This window comes from Saccopteryx leptura, chromosome 9 (assembly GCF_036850995.1).
Source record: "Saccopteryx leptura isolate mSacLep1 chromosome 9, mSacLep1_pri_phased_curated, whole genome shotgun sequence".
Classification (NCBI taxonomy): domain Eukaryota; kingdom Metazoa; phylum Chordata; class Mammalia; order Chiroptera; family Emballonuridae; genus Saccopteryx; species Saccopteryx leptura.
Genome location: NC_089511.1, coordinates 74,624,226 through 74,645,684, shown reverse-complemented (window position 1 = coordinate 74,645,684; position 21,459 = coordinate 74,624,226). Strand labels below are relative to the sequence as shown.

Here is a 21,459-nt window from a genome sequence, read left to right as displayed (position 1 = left end):
TAGCTCTTTTCTGGGTGGCTTTCCTGATTTGAGGAATTTGAGTTCCAGAGAGATTAAGAAACTTGTCCAAGGCCACACAGCTAGTGAAAGACAAAGCTGAGACTAGATCCTTAGCTGTTCTGACTCCCAGACCAATGGTCTGTCTCCCTGTCACACATTCTGCTTTACTGAGAATAATATTCTTCCTAAGCACATTGTTTCTAATCCATTTTTATTGTTGAAGTTGATTGTTAGTTGTATTATAAATCTGTTGCTATTTTAATTATTTGTTATGAAAATTTTTTATTTTTAGTTGAAGTATTTATATGATTTTGGAGACATTATTTTATGATTGAATAGGAAAGATTTTTAAACATAAGACACTAAAACATACAAGCAGCTTACTTTGTGTAACAATTACCACCTTAATAAGCCATAAGAAATAATGACATCGGATCATTTACAATAACATGGATGGACCTTGACAACATTATACGGAGTGAAATAAGTAAATCAGAAAAAAAAACAAAACTAAGATGAATCCATACATAGAAGGGACATAAAAATGAGACTCAGAGACATGAACAAGAATGTGATGGCAACAGGGGCGGGAGGTTGGGGGAGGGGGGAGGGGGTGAAGAAGGAGAGAGGGGTTAGGGGAGGGGAGGGGCACAAAGAAAACCAGATAGAAGGTGACAGAAGACAATTTAACTTTGGGGGAGGGGTATACAGCACAATCAAATGTCAAGATAATCTAGAGATATTTTCTCTCAACATGTACCCTGATTTATCAATGTCACTGCATTAAATTAAAAAAAAACAAAACAAAAACAATTACCACCTTAAGATAGAACTAAAACTAGTAGATGGAAGTTAAAAGAGTGGTAGGTTTTAGAAGAGCTTTTACATGGAAGTGGAATAGGCTACCTTGTGAGGGGTGAGCTTTGTCACTGAAAATCCTCCCTCGGGTGAAGATTGGTTGGTGTGTACATGTGTGAAGATGTAAAGAAAATTTCTGTATTGGTTGGGCATTTTGGCCAGGTAACTCTTTTGATTGACCTAATTCTAATTTTATGGCAGTTTTTCAGTAGGAAGATTGAAATCAAATGGGTTTCAAAGATTGGAAGTTATATTGGCAGATAGTGTGGCTTTGCTGTGTGGAGAAGTTTCTCTTCTTAGAGTTTTGACCTAAACAACATGGATCCTGATTTCTTTGAACTTAGTATAATGTCTGAAGTATTTTTTTTTTTTTTTTTTACAGAGAGCGAGTCAGAGAGAGGGATAGACAGGGACAGACAGACAGGAACAGAGAGAGATGAGAAGCATCAATCATTAATTTTTCATTGTGCGTTGCAAACACCTTAGTTGTTCGATTGCTTTCTCATGTGCCTTGACCGCGGGCCTTCAGCAGACCGAGCAACCCCTTGCTGAAGCCAGCGACCTTGGATTCAAGCTGGTGGGCCTTTTGCTCAAATCAGATGAGCCCGCGCTCAAGCTGGCGACCTCGGGGTCTCGAACCTGGGTCCTCTGCATCCTAGTCCAGCTCTCTATCCACTGCGCCACCGCCTGGTCAGGCTGAAGTGTTTTTTTTTGTTTTTTTTTCTACAGAGAGAGGGATAGACAGGGACAGACAGACAGGAACGGAGAGAGATGAGAAGCATCAATCATTAGTTTTTCATTGCGCATTGCAACACCTTAGTTGTTCATTGATTGCTTTCTCACATGTGCCTTGACCACGGGCCTTCAGCAGACTGAGTAACCCCTTGCTGGAGCCAGCGACCCTGGGTTCAAGCTGGTGGGATTTTTGCTCAAACCAGATGAGCCCATGCTCAAGCTGGCGACCTCGGGGTCTCGAACCTGGGTCCTCTGCATCCCAGTCCGACGCTCTATCCACTGCGCCACCGCCTGGTCAGGCTTTTTTTTCTTTTTTTAGTGAGAATAGGGGCAGAGACAGACTCCTGCATGTGCCCCAACCACTAGTGGGCGGTGCGCTGCCCATCTGGGGCCCTTGCTCCATTGCAGCCGGAGCCATTTTTTAGCGCCTGACCATGGAGCATCCTCAGTGTCCAGGCCAACTCGTTCTAATTGAGCCTTCACTGCAGGAGGGGAGGAGAAGAGAGAGAGAAGCAAGGGAGGGGGTGGAGAAGCAGATAGGCACTTCTTCTATGTGCCCTGACCAGGAATCAAACCGAGGACATCCACATGGTGGGCTGACCCTCTACCACTGAGCCAGCTGGCCAGGACCTGAAGTATTCTTGAGAAAGATTCATTTCAAACTAGACTTTCAACAAAATTTAAATAACAAAACTGGTTTTTCTTTAGAGATGCAAAATGGAATTTTTATTTTTTTAAGAAGCAATGGAATGACAAAATGAGAATCATCAAACAGTACTTGATGTCTAGTCTATAGTGTATTTTAAACTTTCTGTTACTGTGTCTAGTACAATATATTATAAACAAAGGCTAATTCCCTATTTAGGATTTTACTGACAGTGATTGCGTCAAAGGAAACTTAGTTTCTTGATACATTAAGATCTGTATAGCCTGGCCTGTGGTGGCGGCACAGTGGATATAGTGTTGACCTGGAATGCTGAAGTTGCCAGTTTGAAACCCTGGGCTTGCCTAGTCAAGGCACATACTACAAGCAATCAATGAACAATTAAAGTGCCCTGGCCGGCTGGCTCAGCGGTAGAGCTTCGGCCTAGCATGCGGAGGACCCGGGTTCGATTCCCGGCCAGGGCACATAGGAGAAGCGCCCATTTGCTTCTCCACCCCTCCGCCGCGCTTTCCTCTCTGTCTCTCTCTTCCCCTCCCGCAGCCAAGGCTCCATTGGAGCAAAGATGGCCCGGGTGCTGGGCATGGCTCTGTGGCCTCTGCCTCACGCGCTAGAGTGGCTCTGGTCGCAATATGGCGACGCCCAGGATGGGCAGAGCATCGCCCCCTGGGGGGCAGAGCACCGCCCCTGGTGGGTGTGCCGGGTGGATCCCGGTCGGGCGCATGCGGGAGTCTGTCTGACTGTCTCTCCCTGTTTCCAGCTTCAGAAAAATGAAAAAGAAAAAAAAAAAAAAAAAACAATTAAAGTAAAGCAGCTGTGAATTGATACTTCTTACTCCCCCTGCCCTCTCTGTAAAATCAATGAATAAAATAAAGATTTGTGTAAATAAAATAAAGACAGTACGTTGAAAAATATTTATACTTTGATATTTTCTATAAGAATAATTTTAGTTGTTCCTTAAAACCATTATACAAACATTTCTTGTTAGTTCTCTGCTTACATTCTTTGCTTAGAAACTTGTTAAGGATTGGTTGGTAAAGCTTATTGGTAGAAGAAAATGTTGACATAAGAGCGTAAATGAGTGGAAGGAATTATTGACCATAAAAATGTTTGTTGAATGATGGGTGTCTCCTTCTCCCCATTTACTTTGGTTCCGCAAGTGCTGACATATTGCTGCATTCAGTGGTTATAAGTCTGAATACAGCTTCTATTGTCTAAAAAGCAATTGAATCACTTTATATCATATTTGAGATGATGTCGATTGAATTGTTTAAATAAAATTTTAAGAGATAGCTAAATAAAATATATTATTAAAATTGAATTTAAAAAATATGATAGAATATCATCTTGTTTCATTCCATCCCTCTTAAGCTCTGATTTCAGTATTTTAAAGAAAACTATTGAATTGTTTCATAGCTTCACACTTAAAAAAATTTTTTTTACTTTTAATTTTGAATTTCAGATTTATAAAAAGTTGCAAAAAATGTGCTTAGAATTTCTGTAGACTCTTTACTCAGATTCTTCAAATGTACATTCCTTACATAAACAATACAGTGATCAAAATCAGGAAATTACAGTGATGTACTATTATGTATTATCCTACCTGTAGACCTTGTTCACATTTCACTAATTGCTCCTGTAATGCCCTTTTCTGGTTCAGGATCAAATCTAGGATGAAATATTTTATTTGTCATGTCTCTTAAATTTCTTTTAATATGAAACAATCTTTTTTCTTTTAGTGTGTTGGGGTGGAGACATGAGGGAAGAGAGATGAGAAGCATCAACTTGTAGTTGTGGCATTTGAGTTGTTCATTGATTGTTTCTCATATGTATCTTTCCGGGAGTTGGGGGTAGTGGCGGCAGGGGGCTTTAGCTGAGCAGTAATCCCTTGCTCAATCCAGTGACCTTTGGGCTCAAGCCAGCGACCATGGAATCAATGTTGATGAGCCTGCACTCAAGCCGGCAACCTCAGGATTTCGAACCCGGAACCTCAGTATCCCAGATGGATGCTCTTATCCAGTGCACCACCGCTGGTCAGGCAAAACAGTCTTTTTTTTTTTTAAATTTACTTATTGATTTGAGAGAGAGAGATGAAGGAAGAGAGAGAGAAAGAGAAACATCAATTTGTTCCACTTATTTATGCATTCATTAGTTGATTCTTTATAGTATATGTGTCTTGACCGGGATCAACCTGTAACCTAGGCATATCCAGAGGTTGCTCCAACCAACTGAGCTACTTAGCCAGGGCAATATGAAACAATCTAGTTATTGTTGTTCATGACCTTGACACTTTCAAACACCACTACAAACTGTTATTTTGTAGCATATTTCTTCATTTGAATTCATCTGGTATTCCTTATGATGAAATTCAGGTTATGCCATTTGGGCAGGAATACCGTAGAAATGATATTCTGTCCCCAGTGCATTGTATCAGGAGGCACTTACTGACTTATTCTGTTATTGATGGTAATTGATTTTGATCAAATTTTTTTTTTACTTTTTTTGTGTGTGTATGACAGAGTCAGATAGGGACAGACAGGAAGGGAGAGAGATGAGAAGCGTCAGTTCTTTGTTGCGGCACCTTTGTTGTTCATTGATTGCTTTCTCATACATGCCTTGACCGGGGGGCTCCAGCAGACTGTTGACCTCCTGCTTGAACCAGCGACCTTGGGCTCAAGCTGGTGAGCCTTGCTCAAACCAGATGAGCCCGCGCTCAAGCTGGTGACCTCAGGGCCTCGAACCTGGGTCCTCTACATCTCAGTCCGATGCTCTATCCACTGTGCCACTGCTTGGTCAGGCATTGATCAGCCTTTTACTCACTAATTTTAATACCATTGTGATTCTTGCCTAGATAATTATTTCTGTGGTATTTGTCATGTGGTAATTTTTTTTATAACACATCTTTTTTAGATTTTATGTATTCATTTTTAGAGAGAGAAAGAGAGAAGTGGGGGAGGAGCAGGAAGCATCAACTTCCATATGTGCCTTGACCAGGCAAGCCCAGGGCTTCAAACTGGTGACCTCAGAGTTCCAGGTCGATTCTTGATCCACTGCGCCACCACAGGCCAGGCTGTCATGTGGTAATTAAAAAAAAATTCCTCATAGATTTCTATTTTAAAAATACAGTCTGGTCCTGGCTGGTTGGGTCAGTGTTAGAGTGGTGGCCCGGCATGTGGATGGTCTCGGGTTCAATTCCTGGTCAGGGCACACAGGAGAAGCGACCCCTCCCCCCCCCCCCATCCCCTGCTGCAGCCATGGCTCGATTTGTTTGAGAGAGTTGGCCTCGGACACGGAGGATGGCTCTGTCACCTCTACCTCAGGCCCCATTTCATAGCAATGGAGCAATGGCCTCAGATTGACAGAGCATTATCCTCTAGTGGGCTTGCTAGGTAGATCCCGGTCAGGGCACATGTGGGAGTCTGTCTCTTTGCCTCCCCTCAGAAAAAAAAATACAGTTTTTATTTTGCTTTCTGGTTTATTTCTTTATAAAAGTCTATGAGACTATTATACTTCCTAGAATCTCTAATTATCACTTTCATTTTGGGCCTTTTTTTTTTTTTAAAGGAGAAGTCAAAGTGCCAGTGGTCAGGTTTATTAAACCAAAATGTGAATGTACACTCTCAGTTAATAAACCACTAGCCTGAGTACTAAACAAAAAAGAAACAAACAGTCCTGGCTGGTTGGCTCAGTAGTAGAATGTTGGCCCAGCATGTGCATGTCCCAGGTTTGATTCCTAGTCAGGGCACACAGGAGGATCAACCATCTGCTTTTCCCCTCATCTTTCTCCCTGTTCTCTCCCTCTTCCCTTCCCACAACCATGGCTCAGTTGGTTTGAGTGCACTGCCTTGGGTTAGCTAAGAATAGCTCCATGGAGCCTTCACCTCAGGCACTAAAAATAGCTTGGTTGTGAGCATGGCCCCAGATGGACAGAGCATCGGCCCCAGATGGGGGTTGCCAGGTGGATTCTGGTTGGGGCACATGTGGGAGTCTTGTCTCTCTTATTTCCCCACCTCTCACTTGGAAAAGAAGAAAAAAGAAAAGAAAAAGAAAAAGAAAACAAAAGAAAGTACACTCTCAGAGAGAAACAGTGGGCAAGTTGGAGAGAGCAGCTGCCTTTGTGCTTTTTTTTTCCTTTTTTTTTTTTTTTTTTTTTTTTAGTGGGGGGCGACACAGACAGGAAGGGAGAGAGATAAGAAGCACTAATTCTTTGTTGTAGCACCTTAGGTGTTCATTGATTGTGTTCTCATATATGCCTTGACTTGGGGGGGGGGGAACTTCAGCCGAGCCAGTGACCCCCTTGCTCAAGCCAGGACCACACACTCAAGCCAGCGACCCCTTGCGCAAGCTGGTGAGCCCACACTCAAGTTGGCAACATTGGGGTTTCAAAACTGGGTTCTCTGTGTCCCAGGCTGACATTCTATCCACTATACCACCACCTGGTCAGGCTGTGCTTTTCTTAATATACATGGTTTTATTTCATGTCTAATAATCAGGGCTCATAAAGGAAATGAAGAGTTGTTTACAAAATTGTATTGCTTATTCAAAACTTCATTGGGCTACTCATGTTCTACTTTATTAAAGCCATTACTATATTCTTGTCTTTAAACAAGCACTGCCACTCATTCCACACTATTCAGGGGTCATTTCTTTTTTCGCCTCCTATTCTATTGAGAAGGAATTCCAAGTGGAATTTGAAGGTTCTCAGTCTCCTTACAGAGGGATTCACTGTAGCCCCTGCTTATCTTAATCCTTGGCATTTTCTTTCATTCCTCTCCTTACTTCTAAACATATCGTATATTCAAAGGAATACCAAGTGGGATTCAAGGCATTGGAAGATTGTGACTAATTTCATAAGTTTTACTAATCTGAAAGTTTGGTGTCTGACTCTCTATTGGCAGGAGGGTGATAGGCCTTTCCTGCCTGTTCCAGAATCAGCCCTGATAACAAAATGCTCATATCCTTGTCCTAAAACGCAAACACTGGCCTCTTTGCCTAGAGTTTTGACTGAGGAAGTCTTAAGTTATCTTCTCAGCAGAATCCTGACTTGGATTTTGTTTTTTGAATTTTTATGAGTTGGCCCTGACCAGTTAACTCAGTGATAGAGTGTCTGCCTGGCATGTGGATGTCCCAAGTTCAATTCCTGGTCAGGGCACACAGGAGAAGCAATATCTGCTTCTCCATCCCTTCCCCTCTCATTTCTCTTTCTTCCCCTCTCTCTTTCCCTCCTGTGGCCATGGCTTGTTTGGTATGAGTTGGCCCTGGGTGCTGAGGATGGCTCCATGGCCTCTGCCTCAGGTGCTAAGAAGAGCTCAGTTGCTGAACAATAGAACAAAGCCACAGATGGGCAGAGCATCACCTCTAGTGGGCTTGCTGGGTGGATCCCAATCGGACACATGTGAGAGTCTGTCTCTCTGCTTTCCCTCCTCTCACTGAATACAAAAACAACAAGAAAATTTTTTTTATGAGTTTATTTGAGGCAAACTGAGGACATATTGCCAAGGAACAAACTTTCAAATATTTTTGGGTTTTTTTTTTTGTTTGTTTGTTTTTTGCATTTTTCTGAAGCTGGAAACAGGGAGAGACAGACAGACTCCCGCATGCGCCCGACCGGGATCCACCCGGCACGCCCACCATGGGGCGATGCTCTGCCCACCAGGGAGCGATGCTCTGCCCATCCTGGGCGTCGCCATGTTGCGACCAGAGCCACTCTAGTGCCTGAGGCAGAGGCCACAGAGCCATCCCCAGCGCCCAGGCCATCTTTGCTCCAATGGAGCCTTGGCTGCAGGAGGGGAAGAGAGAGACACAGAGGAAGGTGCGGCGGAGGGGTGGAGAAGCAAATGGGCGCTTCTTCTATGTGCCCTGGCCGGGAATTGAACCCGGGTCCTCCGCACGCTAGGCCAACGCTCTACCACTGAGCCAACTGGCCAGGGCTTGGGATATTTTTTAATTTGCATTTTTTGTTGTTGTTGCTAAAGAAAGTGAACATTTTTTTTCATATTATTTTTTCTCAAGTTGGTTTTTTTTTTTGTATTTTTCCAAAGTGAGAGTGGGGGGAGAGGGGGGTTGCAGTCAGACAGATTCTCGCATGCTCCCGACTGGGATCCACCCGGCATGCCCACCAGGGGGCGAGGCTCAGCCCATCTAGGGTGTTTCTCCGCTGCAATCGGAGCCATTCTAGCGCCTGAGGCAGAGGTCATGGAGCCATCCTCAGCATCCGGGCCAACTTTGCTCCAATGGAGCCTTGGCTGTGGGAGGGGAAGAGAGAGATAGAGAGGAAGGAGAGGGGGAAGGGTGAAGAAGCAGATGGGTTCTTCTCCTGTGTGCCCTGGCTGGGAATTGAACCCGGGACTTTCACACGCCGGGCTGATGCTCTACTGCTGAGCCAATTGGCCAGGGCCTCTCCATTTTTATTGAGAAATGATTGACATATGACATTGTATTAGTTTTAGGTGTACAACATAATGATTTAGTATATGTGTATAATCACCACAATGACTGACTTAGATTTCATGCCTCTTGTTCTCAGCCTGCTGCAATGACTCTGGGGACCCAGGGAACAATTCGACCAGCTGCCAACTTTGATGCTATGAGAGATGCAGAAATTCTCCGTAAAGCAATGAAAGGTTTTGGTAAGGAAAATAGGTTTTTGTCTTATTTGTAATAAGTTTAAGTGATTAAAGTGAAAATAAACTTTCATAAACCAGGGGTAGTCAACCTTTTTATACCTACTGCCCAATTTTGTATCTCTGTTAGTAGTAAAATTTTCTAACCACTCACCGGTTCCACAGTAATGGTGATTTATATAGTAGGGAAGTAACTTTACTTCATAAAATTTATAAAGCAGAGTTACAGCAAGTTAAAGCATATAATAATTAATACTTACCAAGTATAAATACTTTATGTCGGATTTTCGCTAAATTTGGCAGAATAAATCCTTATAAAACAACTTACTATAGTTAAATCTATCTTTTTATTTATACTTTGGTTGCTCTGCTACCGCCCACCATGAAAGTTGGAACGCCTACGAGTGGACGGTAGGGACCAGGTTGACTACCACTGTCATAAACCAAGCTTTTGTGGCAGCCTGTGTGTACTCACCTCAGTTTAATCTGGCTCTGGGTGCCTTGGAAGCATCTAAGAGATGTCCTTGGGGAGCACCAACACAGACTTTATCCTTATGTTATCATGTATGGTTCTTTCAGGGACCGATGAACAAGCAATTGTGGATGTTGTTGCCAACCGTTCCAACGATCAAAGACAAAAAATTAAAGCAGCTTTTAAGACTATGTATGGAAAGGTATTTCTTTTTTCTTGACTGAGCATGAACAGTGACCTATATAGACCCAGTATTCATGTCAGGTTGGATATTATTTTTTTATTAGTACTGATGGAACAAAATAGAGACAGCTATATTTCAGAGACCTCCAGGAGTGGTGTATTCGTTATTATTTTCTCTTAAAAACCTTTTTAAAAAATTCTAGAGTAGTCCTTGATCTTATAGTGATAGCTTATATTATGTCTGGTATGTGATAGATGTTCAGTAGTCCTGTATTTATGACTCTATGGAACTTCCTGCCATTCTCTGCACATATCATGATCCTTCTGTTCTTGGTATATCTTTGTATATGTTGGCCTAGAGCACCTTTTTTTCTTTTTCTGCATGGCAAACAACTTCCACAGGATTTGGCTTAATTTAGCTACTCTGTGAAGTTTCTCTCATTGCTCTGGGCAGGATTTATCTACTTCTTTTCTGTGGTCCATAGCATTTTGTAAAACCAGCTATAACTAATCTCACTATCACCCTCCAAAACTGAGCCTTCCTCAGGCAAACCATGTCATTTATATTAATGTTTCTGTTTATAGCACCAAGTCCAGGAACAATAACCAGTATCCACTTCCTAAATATTTGTAGAATGGATGATTTGTGACTAAACCTAGCAAGATGCTATCTATGGCTAAAAAGTGCCATTGCCTCTCAGCTATAAAGGGAAAAGTGGGTAACATTCATTTGCCATTTACCTTGGAATCCTAAAAATATCCTAAAATCCTCTGGGTCCAGTTCACTTTTCTCAGAATGGGAGTGAAGGTCCTCAGGTGGTCCAACATTGCCCGTTCTGTTCTGCTCTTCCTCTTCTGCCCAGCCCAAATCTGCATCTTTAGTCTTAAGGCTTATTAAATGACACAGATTCTATATTTCCTCAGGGCTTAGCGTCAGACTCACTTCTCTCATAAAGATGTATTTCATATTATGAGTTTTTTTAGTTTATAGACAGCCTATGCTATGCCATTCTGAATATTCTCATATATCACTTTTTTTTTATCCCCAACCACCTTTTCTTTTAAATTCCTATTAATTAATAAAAATACTATTCTTTTAGGCTGTCATGGTCTTCTCTGATTCCTATTCTTTTTTTTTAATATAAATTTATTTACGATTTTAGAGAGAGAGACAAAAACATCAATCTGTTTCTGTTGTGCCCTGACCGGGGATTGAACCAGCAACCTCTATTTGTCTATACAATGTTCTAACCAACCAAGTTACCTGGCCAGAGCTGATTCCTATTTTTAATCAATCAGTTTATTCAGTGCCTACTAGATGCCAGGTACTGCTTTGTTCTAGCAACTGGTTATTAACTAAATTTTATTGATCTAGTCTGTAAAGGGACTCTTTAAAAAGCCCCTTCATAGCCTTTTTTTTTTATTTAATTTTTTGTGACAGAGTCAGACAGAGGAACATACAGGGACAGACAGCCAGGAAGGGAGAGAGATGAGAAGCATCAATTCTTCATTGCGGCACCTTAGTTGTTCATTGATTGTTTTCTCATATGTGCCTTGACTGGGGGGGCTATAGCAGACCGAGTGACTCCTTGCTCGAGCCAGTGACCTTGGACTCAAGCTGGTGAGCCTTGCTCAAACCAGATGAGCCCGTGCTCAAGCTGGCAACCTTGGGGGTCTTGAACCTAGGTCTTCCGCGTCCCAGTCCGACGCTCTATCCACTGCGCCACTGCCTAGTCAGGCTCTTTATAGCCTTTTAAATTTTTTTAAATAATTCTTTTTCAACTATAGTTGACATATAATATTATATTTTTTTCAGGTATACATATAATGATTAGAGTTATATAACTTAAAAGTGATCACCTCGATAAATTTAGTACCCATCTGACACCCCACAGATTATTATAGTATTATTGACTGTATTCCCTATGGTATACTTTACATCCCCATGACTATTTTGTAACTTCTTACTTTGTACTTCTTAACCCCTTCCCCTTTTTCACCCACTTCCATTGCCACCACTGAGGTCCAAGCCTTTCTTAATTTTTACCTAAATATTTTAGTAGCCTAAATGTTCTCACCTATAGGTCCTCTGTTATCATAGTCCATACTGCCTGTTGTTGCCACATCAATGTCATTTTTTTGCACACAAGTTTCCAGCGGCTCCTCCAGCATGCAGAATTAAATTCACATTCTTTAGCTTGGTATTCAATTAATAATACGAGTATTTAGTTACAACTTCAATTTACTAATCTGTGAAAACATTCCCCTCTAACAAAATTGGTCATCTTATTGTTCCATTGAACAAGCTTTGTCCGTTCATGCCTATAATGGTTCTCAACCTCAGTTGATCATCATAATTTTCTTTAGAACTTAACACATGCAGGGAGCATTTGAGATCCTCCTACCTGGCATATGTCATCAGTTTAGCTCAAATAAACTTATAAAAATTAAAAACAAAACAAAACAGAAAATATGCAGAATCTCTTGAGTGTTCCTCCTCAACATCAATTTTTGTTTGTTTTTTGAAGGGATTTATTTATTTATTTATTTATTTATTTTTATTTTTCTGAAGTTGGAAACGGGGAGGCAGTCAGACAGACTCCTGCATGCACCCGACCGGGATCCACCCTGCATGCCCACCAGGGGGTGATGCTTTGTTGCAACCAGGGCCATTCTAGTGCCTGAGGCAGAGACCATAGAGCTGTCCTCAGCGCCCGGGCCAACTTTGCTCCAATGAAGCCTTGGCTGCCGGAGGGGAAGAGAGAGACAGAAAGGAAGGAGAGGGGGAGGGGTGGAGAAGCAGATGGGCGCTTCTCCTGTGTGCCCTGGCCAGGAATTGAACCCGGGACTCCTGCACACCAGGCTGACGCTCTACCACTGAGCCAAACAGCCAGGAGAATTTTTGTTTGTTTTTTGTTTTTAAGAAAAATTCCACAGATGCTTTTAATGCATAGCCAGCCAGGGCTGGGAACCACTTTTCTGTTCCATGTTTGTTTTTCCTTCTTGCCTGAAATACCTTTCTTCCTTTTTGCCTGCTAATTTTTATTTCTGCTTAAAGATCTGGAATTAAAGCTTTCTCTGCTTCCTGTGGTGTACTTTACCTTTTTCTGTTTCAACTTTTTCTGTTATTTATTTCTATGCTACTTACTCATCTGGTGCTGGAGTACAGGCTACCTTACACGTATTATCACTTTTTAGCTGTTTATCTTATTTTTCCAAATGAGAACACAATGATGAGGATTTCTATTTTCTCATAGAACAAGAATAGTTTCTTATACTAATATCTTTTATCCCTTTGTTCACTTGAATTATTCATTGGTTTGCAAAACCACACAGGTTTCAAGTGCACAGCTCAACACACCACCATCTGCCCACCACCTCTGCCCTCTCTGCCTAGCAATGTCTCTGTCCCCATTTTCCCCTCCTCTTCCCACCTCTACCTAGTCCCCATCCCGCTTCCCTTTGGCCGTTCATGTATCTCTTGTCTTTGTACCTGGTATAGTGGTAGAACTACAGTAAGAATTAGTTTATTGATAGACTGAATAAAATACATCTGTTTGAGTATAACTAACTTCAAGTGTAGATTTTAATTTATTTCTTGGTAGATAATATTCAGATTTGAAATTTAAGTTTTCATAAAGGGATTCAATTTCATTTTCCATTAAATCTAAGCAAAAGAATTTGGAGAGCACATATACTTAGTTTGTACTTATAATTAAACAGGATTTAATCAAAGATCTCAAGTCAGAGTTAAGTGGAAATATGGAAGAACTGATTCTTGCCCTGTTCATGCCAACTACATATTATGATGCCTGGAGTTTACGGAATGCAATGAAGGTACTGTGTGTCACTTACTTTGAATATTTATCCTATTTTTTTTTTTTTTTTTTTTTTTTTTTTTTTTTTTTTTTTTTTTTTTTTTTAAATAAATTTTTATTGATGTTTATGGGATGACATTAATAATTCAGGGTACATTTATCCTATTTTTTAAAAACCCACAAATTGTGGCAGTTCTGGAGTCAATACATTATTTGTATCTCTGACTATATAGAGCTTTTCAGGTTGGAGGCCAAAGAAATATTTGGTGGAAGAGCAAGATTTAATAACATTCAGAGATTTTGTTTTACTTTTGTATAATTCTTCCTTTCTTTATTTCATACAGGGAGCAGGAACTCAGGAACGTGTATTGATTGAAATTTTATGCACAAGAACTAATCAGGAAATCCAAGAAATTGTTAGATGTTATCAGTCAGAATTTGGACGAGACCTTGAAAAGGACATTAGGTCAGATACATCAGGGCATTTTGAACGTTTACTTGTGTCTATGTGCCAGGTGAGTACAGTATGAACGTGTGAGGGTGGAAGAACACTGTTCATTGTCCCTTGAGAGTGAGCATTTTTATTCCTTTTAATATTTGGCCACCTTGGAGTCTTGCCACCTTTAAGAGGGACAGTGCAAACCCCGTGTACAAATTTCTTTGTAGTCACTGTTGAGATTTATTTCTATAAATCTGGCTTTTGAAGGAATCAACAATTAACCTCTTTACAGTTGTATGGAATCAGAAATCAATTAACCTCTTTACAGTTGTATGCAATCAGAAATTGAAGCTGTGTCTTAGGATGGGGATGAATCTGTGCTTTTAAGCTTAGCATTGTTCTGCCAGTTAAGTTGTACCATTAGCTAAAGATACGCAGGACTCAGCCCTGGCCAGTTGGCTCAGTGGTAGAGTGTCGGCCTGGTGTGCAGGAGTCCGGGTTCGATTCCCGGCCAGGGCACATAGGAGAAGCGCCCGTCTGCTTCTCCACCCCTCCCCCTCTCCCTCTTCTCTGTCTCTCTCTTCCCCTCCCGCAGCCGAGGCTCTATTGGAGCATAGATGGCCCGGGCGCTGGGGATGGCTCCTTGGCCTCTGCCCCAGGCGCTAGAGTGGCTCTGGTCGTGACAGAGCGACGCCCCGGATGGGCAGAGCATCGCCCCCTGGTGGGCGTGCCGGGTGGATCCCGGTCGGGCGCATGCAGGGAGTCTGTCTGACTGCCTCCCCGTTTCCAGCTTCAGAAAAATACAAAAAAAAAATTAAAAAAAAAAAAAAAGATATGCAGGACTGCCATGGAAGTGCTACACAGGTAAGAACTGTGTGCAGAGAGTCAGAGATGCAGAAAAATGGGTCAGGATTCACAGAAATATTGCGATTGGGACCTTCCTTATTCTGATTGTCCAGAGGTGCTGGAGAGGTGACAGGAAATTCTCCAAATACAGTATTTGGAATGGTTTTATAAACAGACTTAGAATGAGATGATGAGGGTTTATTTGGAAGAGATGATGCAAAAGACTAGCACACTGATTCAGTAGCAGGAGTTACTGGCTATCCTGCTAGTGCGTAAGGCTGCACAGTCTTGAGGGATCTAAAGTTAGAGGAGAAGCTCTTCAGAGCAAGATGAGATAGTTGTAGAAAAGGCAGTGAGCCTGAGTGAGTGGATATGGAAATGAGAAAATAATGCAAATGGGTGGGATGAGGTTGAGTTTACCTACAACAGAGTAATAGAGCAGGGAGTAGTTAGGTTAGCATTTAAAAATGAGGAACTGAACAGGAACACTTAAATGATTTAACACTTAAGAAGTGGTTAAGACTTTATATGAGGTGCTGAGTGTCTCTCTGCAGGGTTCAAGGCCCAGCCAATTTATAAAGTAAAGAGACCTCTTCCAGAGAGTAAGCAGAGGAATGGCTTCCGAAGAAAATGGGACTATGTGTTTGAATCTAAAGGCAATAATGTGGCAACTTTTTCCTGAACACCTTTTTCTGTGTGATATTTGGTTATCCCCTGAGAATATGCTTCTACATATTCCTTGTGTCCAGGGTTCTTCAGAAGGCACTTTCTCACCTTCAAGGAATACTTCTCCATTTTGTTACTCAGAAAGACACCGAGAATCTAGAGAACAGCCTTTCCTTTGTTTTGGTGTGTGTTTCTGTTTTTGAGAGAAACCATCTGCCCATCTAAACTTTACTCTTGTTCAGGCTCAGAGCTTCCTCTCTCCCTCTCCTTCCTTCCCTCCTATCCCAGAGGAGAGTTTAATATATAAATTGGCACAGTTAGCTGAACTTTAGTTATTTATACCTTCTTCCAAAAAGCTCTTGCATCATTTTTATTTATACATTCTTAATAAATACTTACATATTAAGATTACACTTGGATAAAGAAAAGGAAGTTCAGCCTTGGCTGGTTGGCTCAGTGGATAGCGTATTGGTCCAGTGTGCGGACATCCTGGGTTTGATCCCTGGTCAGGGCACACAGGAAAAGCAACTCTCTGCTTCTCTTCCTCTCCCTTTCCTCATTATACCCCTCTCCCTCTTCTTTCCCTCCTCTTCCTCTCCCCCATTTCTCCCTCTTCTCCCTCTTCTCCCTCTCCCCCTCTCCCCCTCTCCCCCTCTCCCTCTTCCCCTCTTACAGCCAGGGACTCAGTTGGTTCAAGCATTGGCCATGGGCACAGTTGGTTCAAGAATCTGCCCCAGATGGGTTGCTGGCTGAATCCCAGTCACGGTGCATGCAGGAGTCTATCTCTCCTTCTCTCATTTAAAAAAAAAAAAAAAAAAGTTCATGAAGTCTCCATATTTTATGTTCTTTCCTCTCTTGACTTAAACTCCTTGAGGGCAGAGATCTTGTCCTTCCTTTACCACATAGCACATCCCAATGGTTCTGTTTATCTGAAAAACTCTAATATAGGCTGCCACAAAACATGTGTTCCATACGTTTTAGTTGCATTAATAAATACTCAGTGGAATTAAATATAATACATATTAAACTTAAACCCCAGCTGTAGAGAATTATAATTTCTTCCTTTAAGTGGTAGTTTATATCTCTTAGTAGAGATATTTTTCTTTTTGTTTGTGTGTGGGATATGCATGTATAAATATGTCTGTACATATATGTAGTTTTTTATTGAAACCTTTTCTGGTTTAATTTAACTCTCAAAGCCCTAAAAACCTTCATTTTAACATTGCTGCGTTAACCCATAATCATATATTATAAAATCCAAAGTTGGCAGTGGAAATGAAAGTAGTAGTTTCTTTGGAAATGAAAGCTATGCATGACAAGCTTTACTCATAAACTTTTAATAAATTGTCCCTTTAAATCCATAAGTGACTAGATTGGAAAGAGACTTTTGAATAGAACTTGTATCACTTCCTTCCAATTCTTGCCTTCTTCTTTTGCAGGGAAATCGTGATGAGAACCAGAATGTTAACCACCAGTTGGCTCAGGAAGATGCTCAGCGTCTCTATCAAGCTGGCGAGGGGAGACTGGGGACAGATGAATCTTGCTTCAACATGATTCTGGCCACAAGAAGTTTTCCTCAGCTGAAAGCTACTATGGAGGCTTATTCCAGGGTATGAACTTTTCCTTTAAAGATCTGGCTTTCATTTTGAGGTGTGAAAATATTTTAACCACTGTATTTCTTGTTTGTAGATGGCTAATCGAGATTTGTTAAGCAGTGTTGGCCGTGAGTTTTCTGGAAATGTTGAAAGTGGTTTGAAGACCATCCGTAAGATACTTTTGTGTTTTGCTTTGTTTTGTTTATAAATGAATGAGGCTTTGAGTAGTTGTTCCTATTAAATAATGATAATTAATATAGCCTCCCTGGAATCATCTTCAGCAGAGGCTGTGCCAATCCTGTTTTTATATGCAGTTCCCTATGAATGGTTGGTGGTGTGATCAATTAGAGTAGTTTGGAATTACAGTGGTACCTTGACATACGAACACTTTAAATCATGAGCAGTTTGAGAGACGAACAGTCACTCACGGGATTTTTTGCTTTAAGTCACGAGCGGATATTTGTGATGGGGGGGGTTATTTTTATTTTTGTATTTTTCCAAAGTTAGAAGTGGGGAGGCAGTCAGACAGACTCCCGCATCCACCTGACCAGTATCCACCTGGCATGCCCACCAGGGGGAGATGCTTTGCACATCTGGGGTGTTGCTCCATTATGGCCAGAGCCAGTCTAGCGCCTGAGGCAGAGGCCATGGAGTCATACTCAGCACCCCGGATGAGCGGATATTTGAATCACGAGCTTCCACCACCCTCCACTAGATAACCTGCGAACGTTCTGAAAGGGAGGAAGAAACAAACTTTCATGGAAGGATTTTTGTTGAAACAGCCTCTAAGTGAAAGTGAGAAAAGTGTGGTGGAAAAGCCAAAAGTCAGTGAAGAAAATGATGATTGTTGTGCAAATGAGTTTGTAAAACGTGAATTTCTGAGTTTGCTCACTGTTATTGTTAAAAATGGCACTGGGCAGCTGTCTGTGAAGTTACTAATTACCTTCCTGCTTGGGAAAGGCCATTGTTATGCTAATGTCTCCTCCCCCCCTCCAGCATCTTCTTCTGACCTTGAAGGTAAATACACTTCATAAACCAGTTTATTTCTTTACATTCTCTCTTATTATGTATATTTATATGTATTTGTTTATTTATAAAGTACATTTTCTTATTTAAGAGCATATAAAACAAAACATTCGTATGGTTTTTGGGGGCTGGAATGGATTAATTGCATTCCCATTAATTTAAATGGGGAAATTCGATTTGACACACGAGCAAATTGAGTCATGAGCTTGGCGATAAAACGAATTAAACTTGTGTGTCAAGGTACCTCTGTATCTGATTTTTATTCTATATGCTTTTCTTGAGGACACTGCAAGAATATGTGATCGATTGTAGCATTTCCATTAAAGTGAATGGGAAAGCACTAAGCAACAATGAGTCACTACACAGAGTCATTTTGAGTCCCCCTGAAACATTTTTCAAGTGCTCAGCCCGATGACCCTTTTCCCTTTTGAAATTAAAACCCAATTTCTGGTGTCCTAATATTTGAAAGTCTAATAACATGGACATTTTATTCTCAAGGAGAATATAGGACTAAAGAGAGTGTTAGCAACACATTAGTAATAGCAGTTGTACTAAATTAATAATGAACAGTTTGTATATCTCTTCTATCTGCAGGAAGAGACTTTGCTAAGTTAATTTTCCTAAGAGAAAACATGTCAGACTTCTTAAATATTTGCTAAAATCTGTGTTTTCTTTTTTATATTAGAGTGTATCTCAAATCCTTCTCTTGGCAAATGATATATTTGACTTCTAGAATTCAGAATTCATTATTGCTTTTAAGTAAGATACTACTAGGGCACAGTTGCTACATATCTCCTCATTGTACAGAGAAACATATAAAGAATCTAAGCTATTGCATCTATGAAAAGAAAATGGTTCTTTTGGGGCTGGACAGAATCTTCTAGAATTGAAAGTAGTCTGTATGTAGAAAGAAAGATGATTGCTGAGAAAAATCAAGGGGGAGAACATTTTCACCTCACAGATTTCTGAGATGATGACCTAGAGAAAGATCAAAGGCAGGCTAGGAGCCCTGGCCAGTTGACTTAGTGAATAGAGTGTCAACCCAGGTTTGATTCCCAGTCAGGGCACCCAAGAGAAGCGACCCTCAGCTTCTCTCCCCCTTCTCTCCCTTTTTCCCTCTTGCAGCAAGTGGCTCAATTGGTTCCAGAGTCGGCTGGGCGCTCTATTCCTCAGCACGTCAGCCTCAGGCACTAAAAATAGCTCAATTGATTCCAACATCAGCCTTCCATAGGGTTGTTGGATGGATTTTGGTGGGGGTGCATGTAGGAGTCTGTCTCTCTATTTCACCTCCTCTCACTTAAATTAAAACAAAAACCAAAAAAATGGCAGGCTAGCAGGGGTAAAGGAAGCTGGAGCCTGGACAGCTTTTTGGGCCATGATTGTGCACCTGAAGCATCTCTCACTTGCAGTGCAGTGTGCCCTGAACCGCCCTGCCTTCTTTGCTGAGAGGCTGTACTATGCTATGAAAGGTGCTGGCACAGATGACTCCACCCTGGTCAGGATCGTGGTTACTCGAAGTGAGGTGAGGCTTTCTCTTTTTTTCTGATCTTAATTAATTTTGAATGTTGAGTTCTTCAGAGTTTCTCAGTTGGTTGTCAATCTCTCAGGAATGATGTTACGAAAAAGCGGTCTTTGTCACTGCTGGTAGTTTGTATAAAGTACAGTGTTCACATTCCTCATGCCTTGAGAGGGGCTTGCTTTAGTGAAACACTGTTCTGTATCTCAGTGAAGCATCAGTGCCAAGAGATGTTCCCTACCTTGAGAAGGTCTGTGGGGAATACCAGTTTATGGCAAGTTGGAAGATGTTTTTTAGTTTTCATTTTCCTTATGTTAAAAATTGTATGAAAGACCTATGTGAATTAATCCTATTGGATATTTTAAAATCTTGAAATTTAGCATACCTTCTTAATCATAGAACACTTTTTTGAAAATTTATCTCTTTACTTTTAAATATAGCTTCAAATGTTTTTCCTTCTTTGATTTTTAAATATTTATTGGATTTTTTATTGAAAGAAAACATATACAACTGAGTTATATTAAAGAAGGTAAATTATATTTTTAAAGACAACCAAAGTAGGGTACTTAAAAAATTTTTTTATTTGTTTTTAGACCTTAGTTTTTAATACAGGATCTTTTTTAAAAATTGCAATAAAATATACATAACATAAAAATTACATTTTAACCATTTTTGAATACAGTGCAGTGGCATTAAGTACATTCATATCATTGTGCAACCATCACCACCAGAACTTTTTCACTTGAAAATCCATACTCATGAAACAATAATTCACCATTGTTTCTCCCCAACCATTGGTTACCACCATTCTGTTCTGTCCTTAGGTGTTTGACCGCTCTAGGTACCCCATATAAGTGAAATCATACAGTATTTGTCTTGTGTCATTATTTTTTTCACTTAAGATAATGTCTTCATGATTCATCCATGTTGTATCTTGTGTCAGAATTTCCTTCCTTTTTAAGACTGCATAATATTCTGTTGTATGTGCATCCCACCTTTTGTTTATCTTTCATCTGTCAATGGACACTCGGACTCCTTCCACCTTTTGGCTATTGTGAATAATGCTGCTCTGAGCACGGGTATACAAATATTTGTCTGAGCCCCTGCTTTCACTCTTGTGTATATACCCAGAAGTGGAATTGCTGTATCATATAGTAATTCTATTTTATTTTATTGTTTTAAGGAGTCACCATACCATTTTGCACAGTGACTATACTATTTTACCAGCAATCCACAAGGATTCCAACTTCTCCACATCCTTGCCAGCACTTGTTATTTTCTGTGTTTTTGATAATAGCCATCTTATCAAATGGTTTTAAGTGACTAATAATTTTGGGATACTAGATGAGACTGGTACCACTCTTATCCAGTATTCTAACAGAACAGTGAACCAGACCTTTATTGGATAAAGCTAGCACTATATGAAAGCAGGCTACAAATATGTCACTCGGTTTCATTTTCCCTCTGCCTTGATTATGGTTAGAATCTTTTGACTATCAAAGAATAATTATAATAAATACCAGGGGTTTTTTGACAGCTTTTTTCTAACATCAAAATATCGTCTCTTGCATGCAGATTGATCTTGTTCAAATAAAACAGATGTTCAGTCAGATGTATCAGAAGACCCTGGGCACAATGATTGCAAGTGACACGAGCGGAGATTACCGAAGACTTCTTTTAGCCATTGTGGGCCAGTAGGGTTTTTTGTTTTTTTTTGTTTTTTTTTTAATGAATGAAGCTATTCAGAGCTTATCCTCCAAAGCAGTGACTGACCTGCATGCAACAATATCAACCATCATCTAACCAAAAGAGCTTTTTATTAAAGACTGTGTCAGGATTGTGCTGGGTTTGCACATGTGCTTATTGCCTTAATGCCAATGTTATTTTTTCTCTATATACAATCAATGTAAAGCCATACCGTAATGATATAGTATTAAAGAAATGTTTGTAAAGCATAATTTTCTCACTGCTCTTATTCTAATCAGGATACCAAATTGAATAAAAACTACCACAATCTCTAA

The 21,459-nt window shown here is 40.7% G+C and overlaps 1 protein-coding gene across 3 annotated transcripts in view; it reads left to right on the top strand.

The window, feature by feature from the left end:
* ANXA7 (annexin A7) overlaps window positions 1-21,459 on the top strand; it is a 48,203-nt gene extending 26,744 nt beyond the window's left edge. For all 3 annotated transcript variants that reach the window (XM_066348856.1, XM_066348858.1, XM_066348857.1), the window contains 8 exons: window positions 8,781-8,883; window positions 9,457-9,551; window positions 13,256-13,369; window positions 13,695-13,865; window positions 16,741-16,911; window positions 16,991-17,066; window positions 19,332-19,444; window positions 21,014-21,459. In XM_066348856.1, the coding sequence (XP_066204953.1) occupies window positions 8,781-8,883; window positions 9,457-9,551; window positions 13,256-13,369; window positions 13,695-13,865; window positions 16,741-16,911; window positions 16,991-17,066; window positions 19,332-19,444; window positions 21,014-21,136 (966 nt within the window). In that variant the 3' untranslated portion in view covers window positions 21,137-21,459. The remainder of the gene's footprint in view (window positions 1-8,780; window positions 8,884-9,456; window positions 9,552-13,255; window positions 13,370-13,694; window positions 13,866-16,740; window positions 16,912-16,990; window positions 17,067-19,331; window positions 19,445-21,013) is intronic.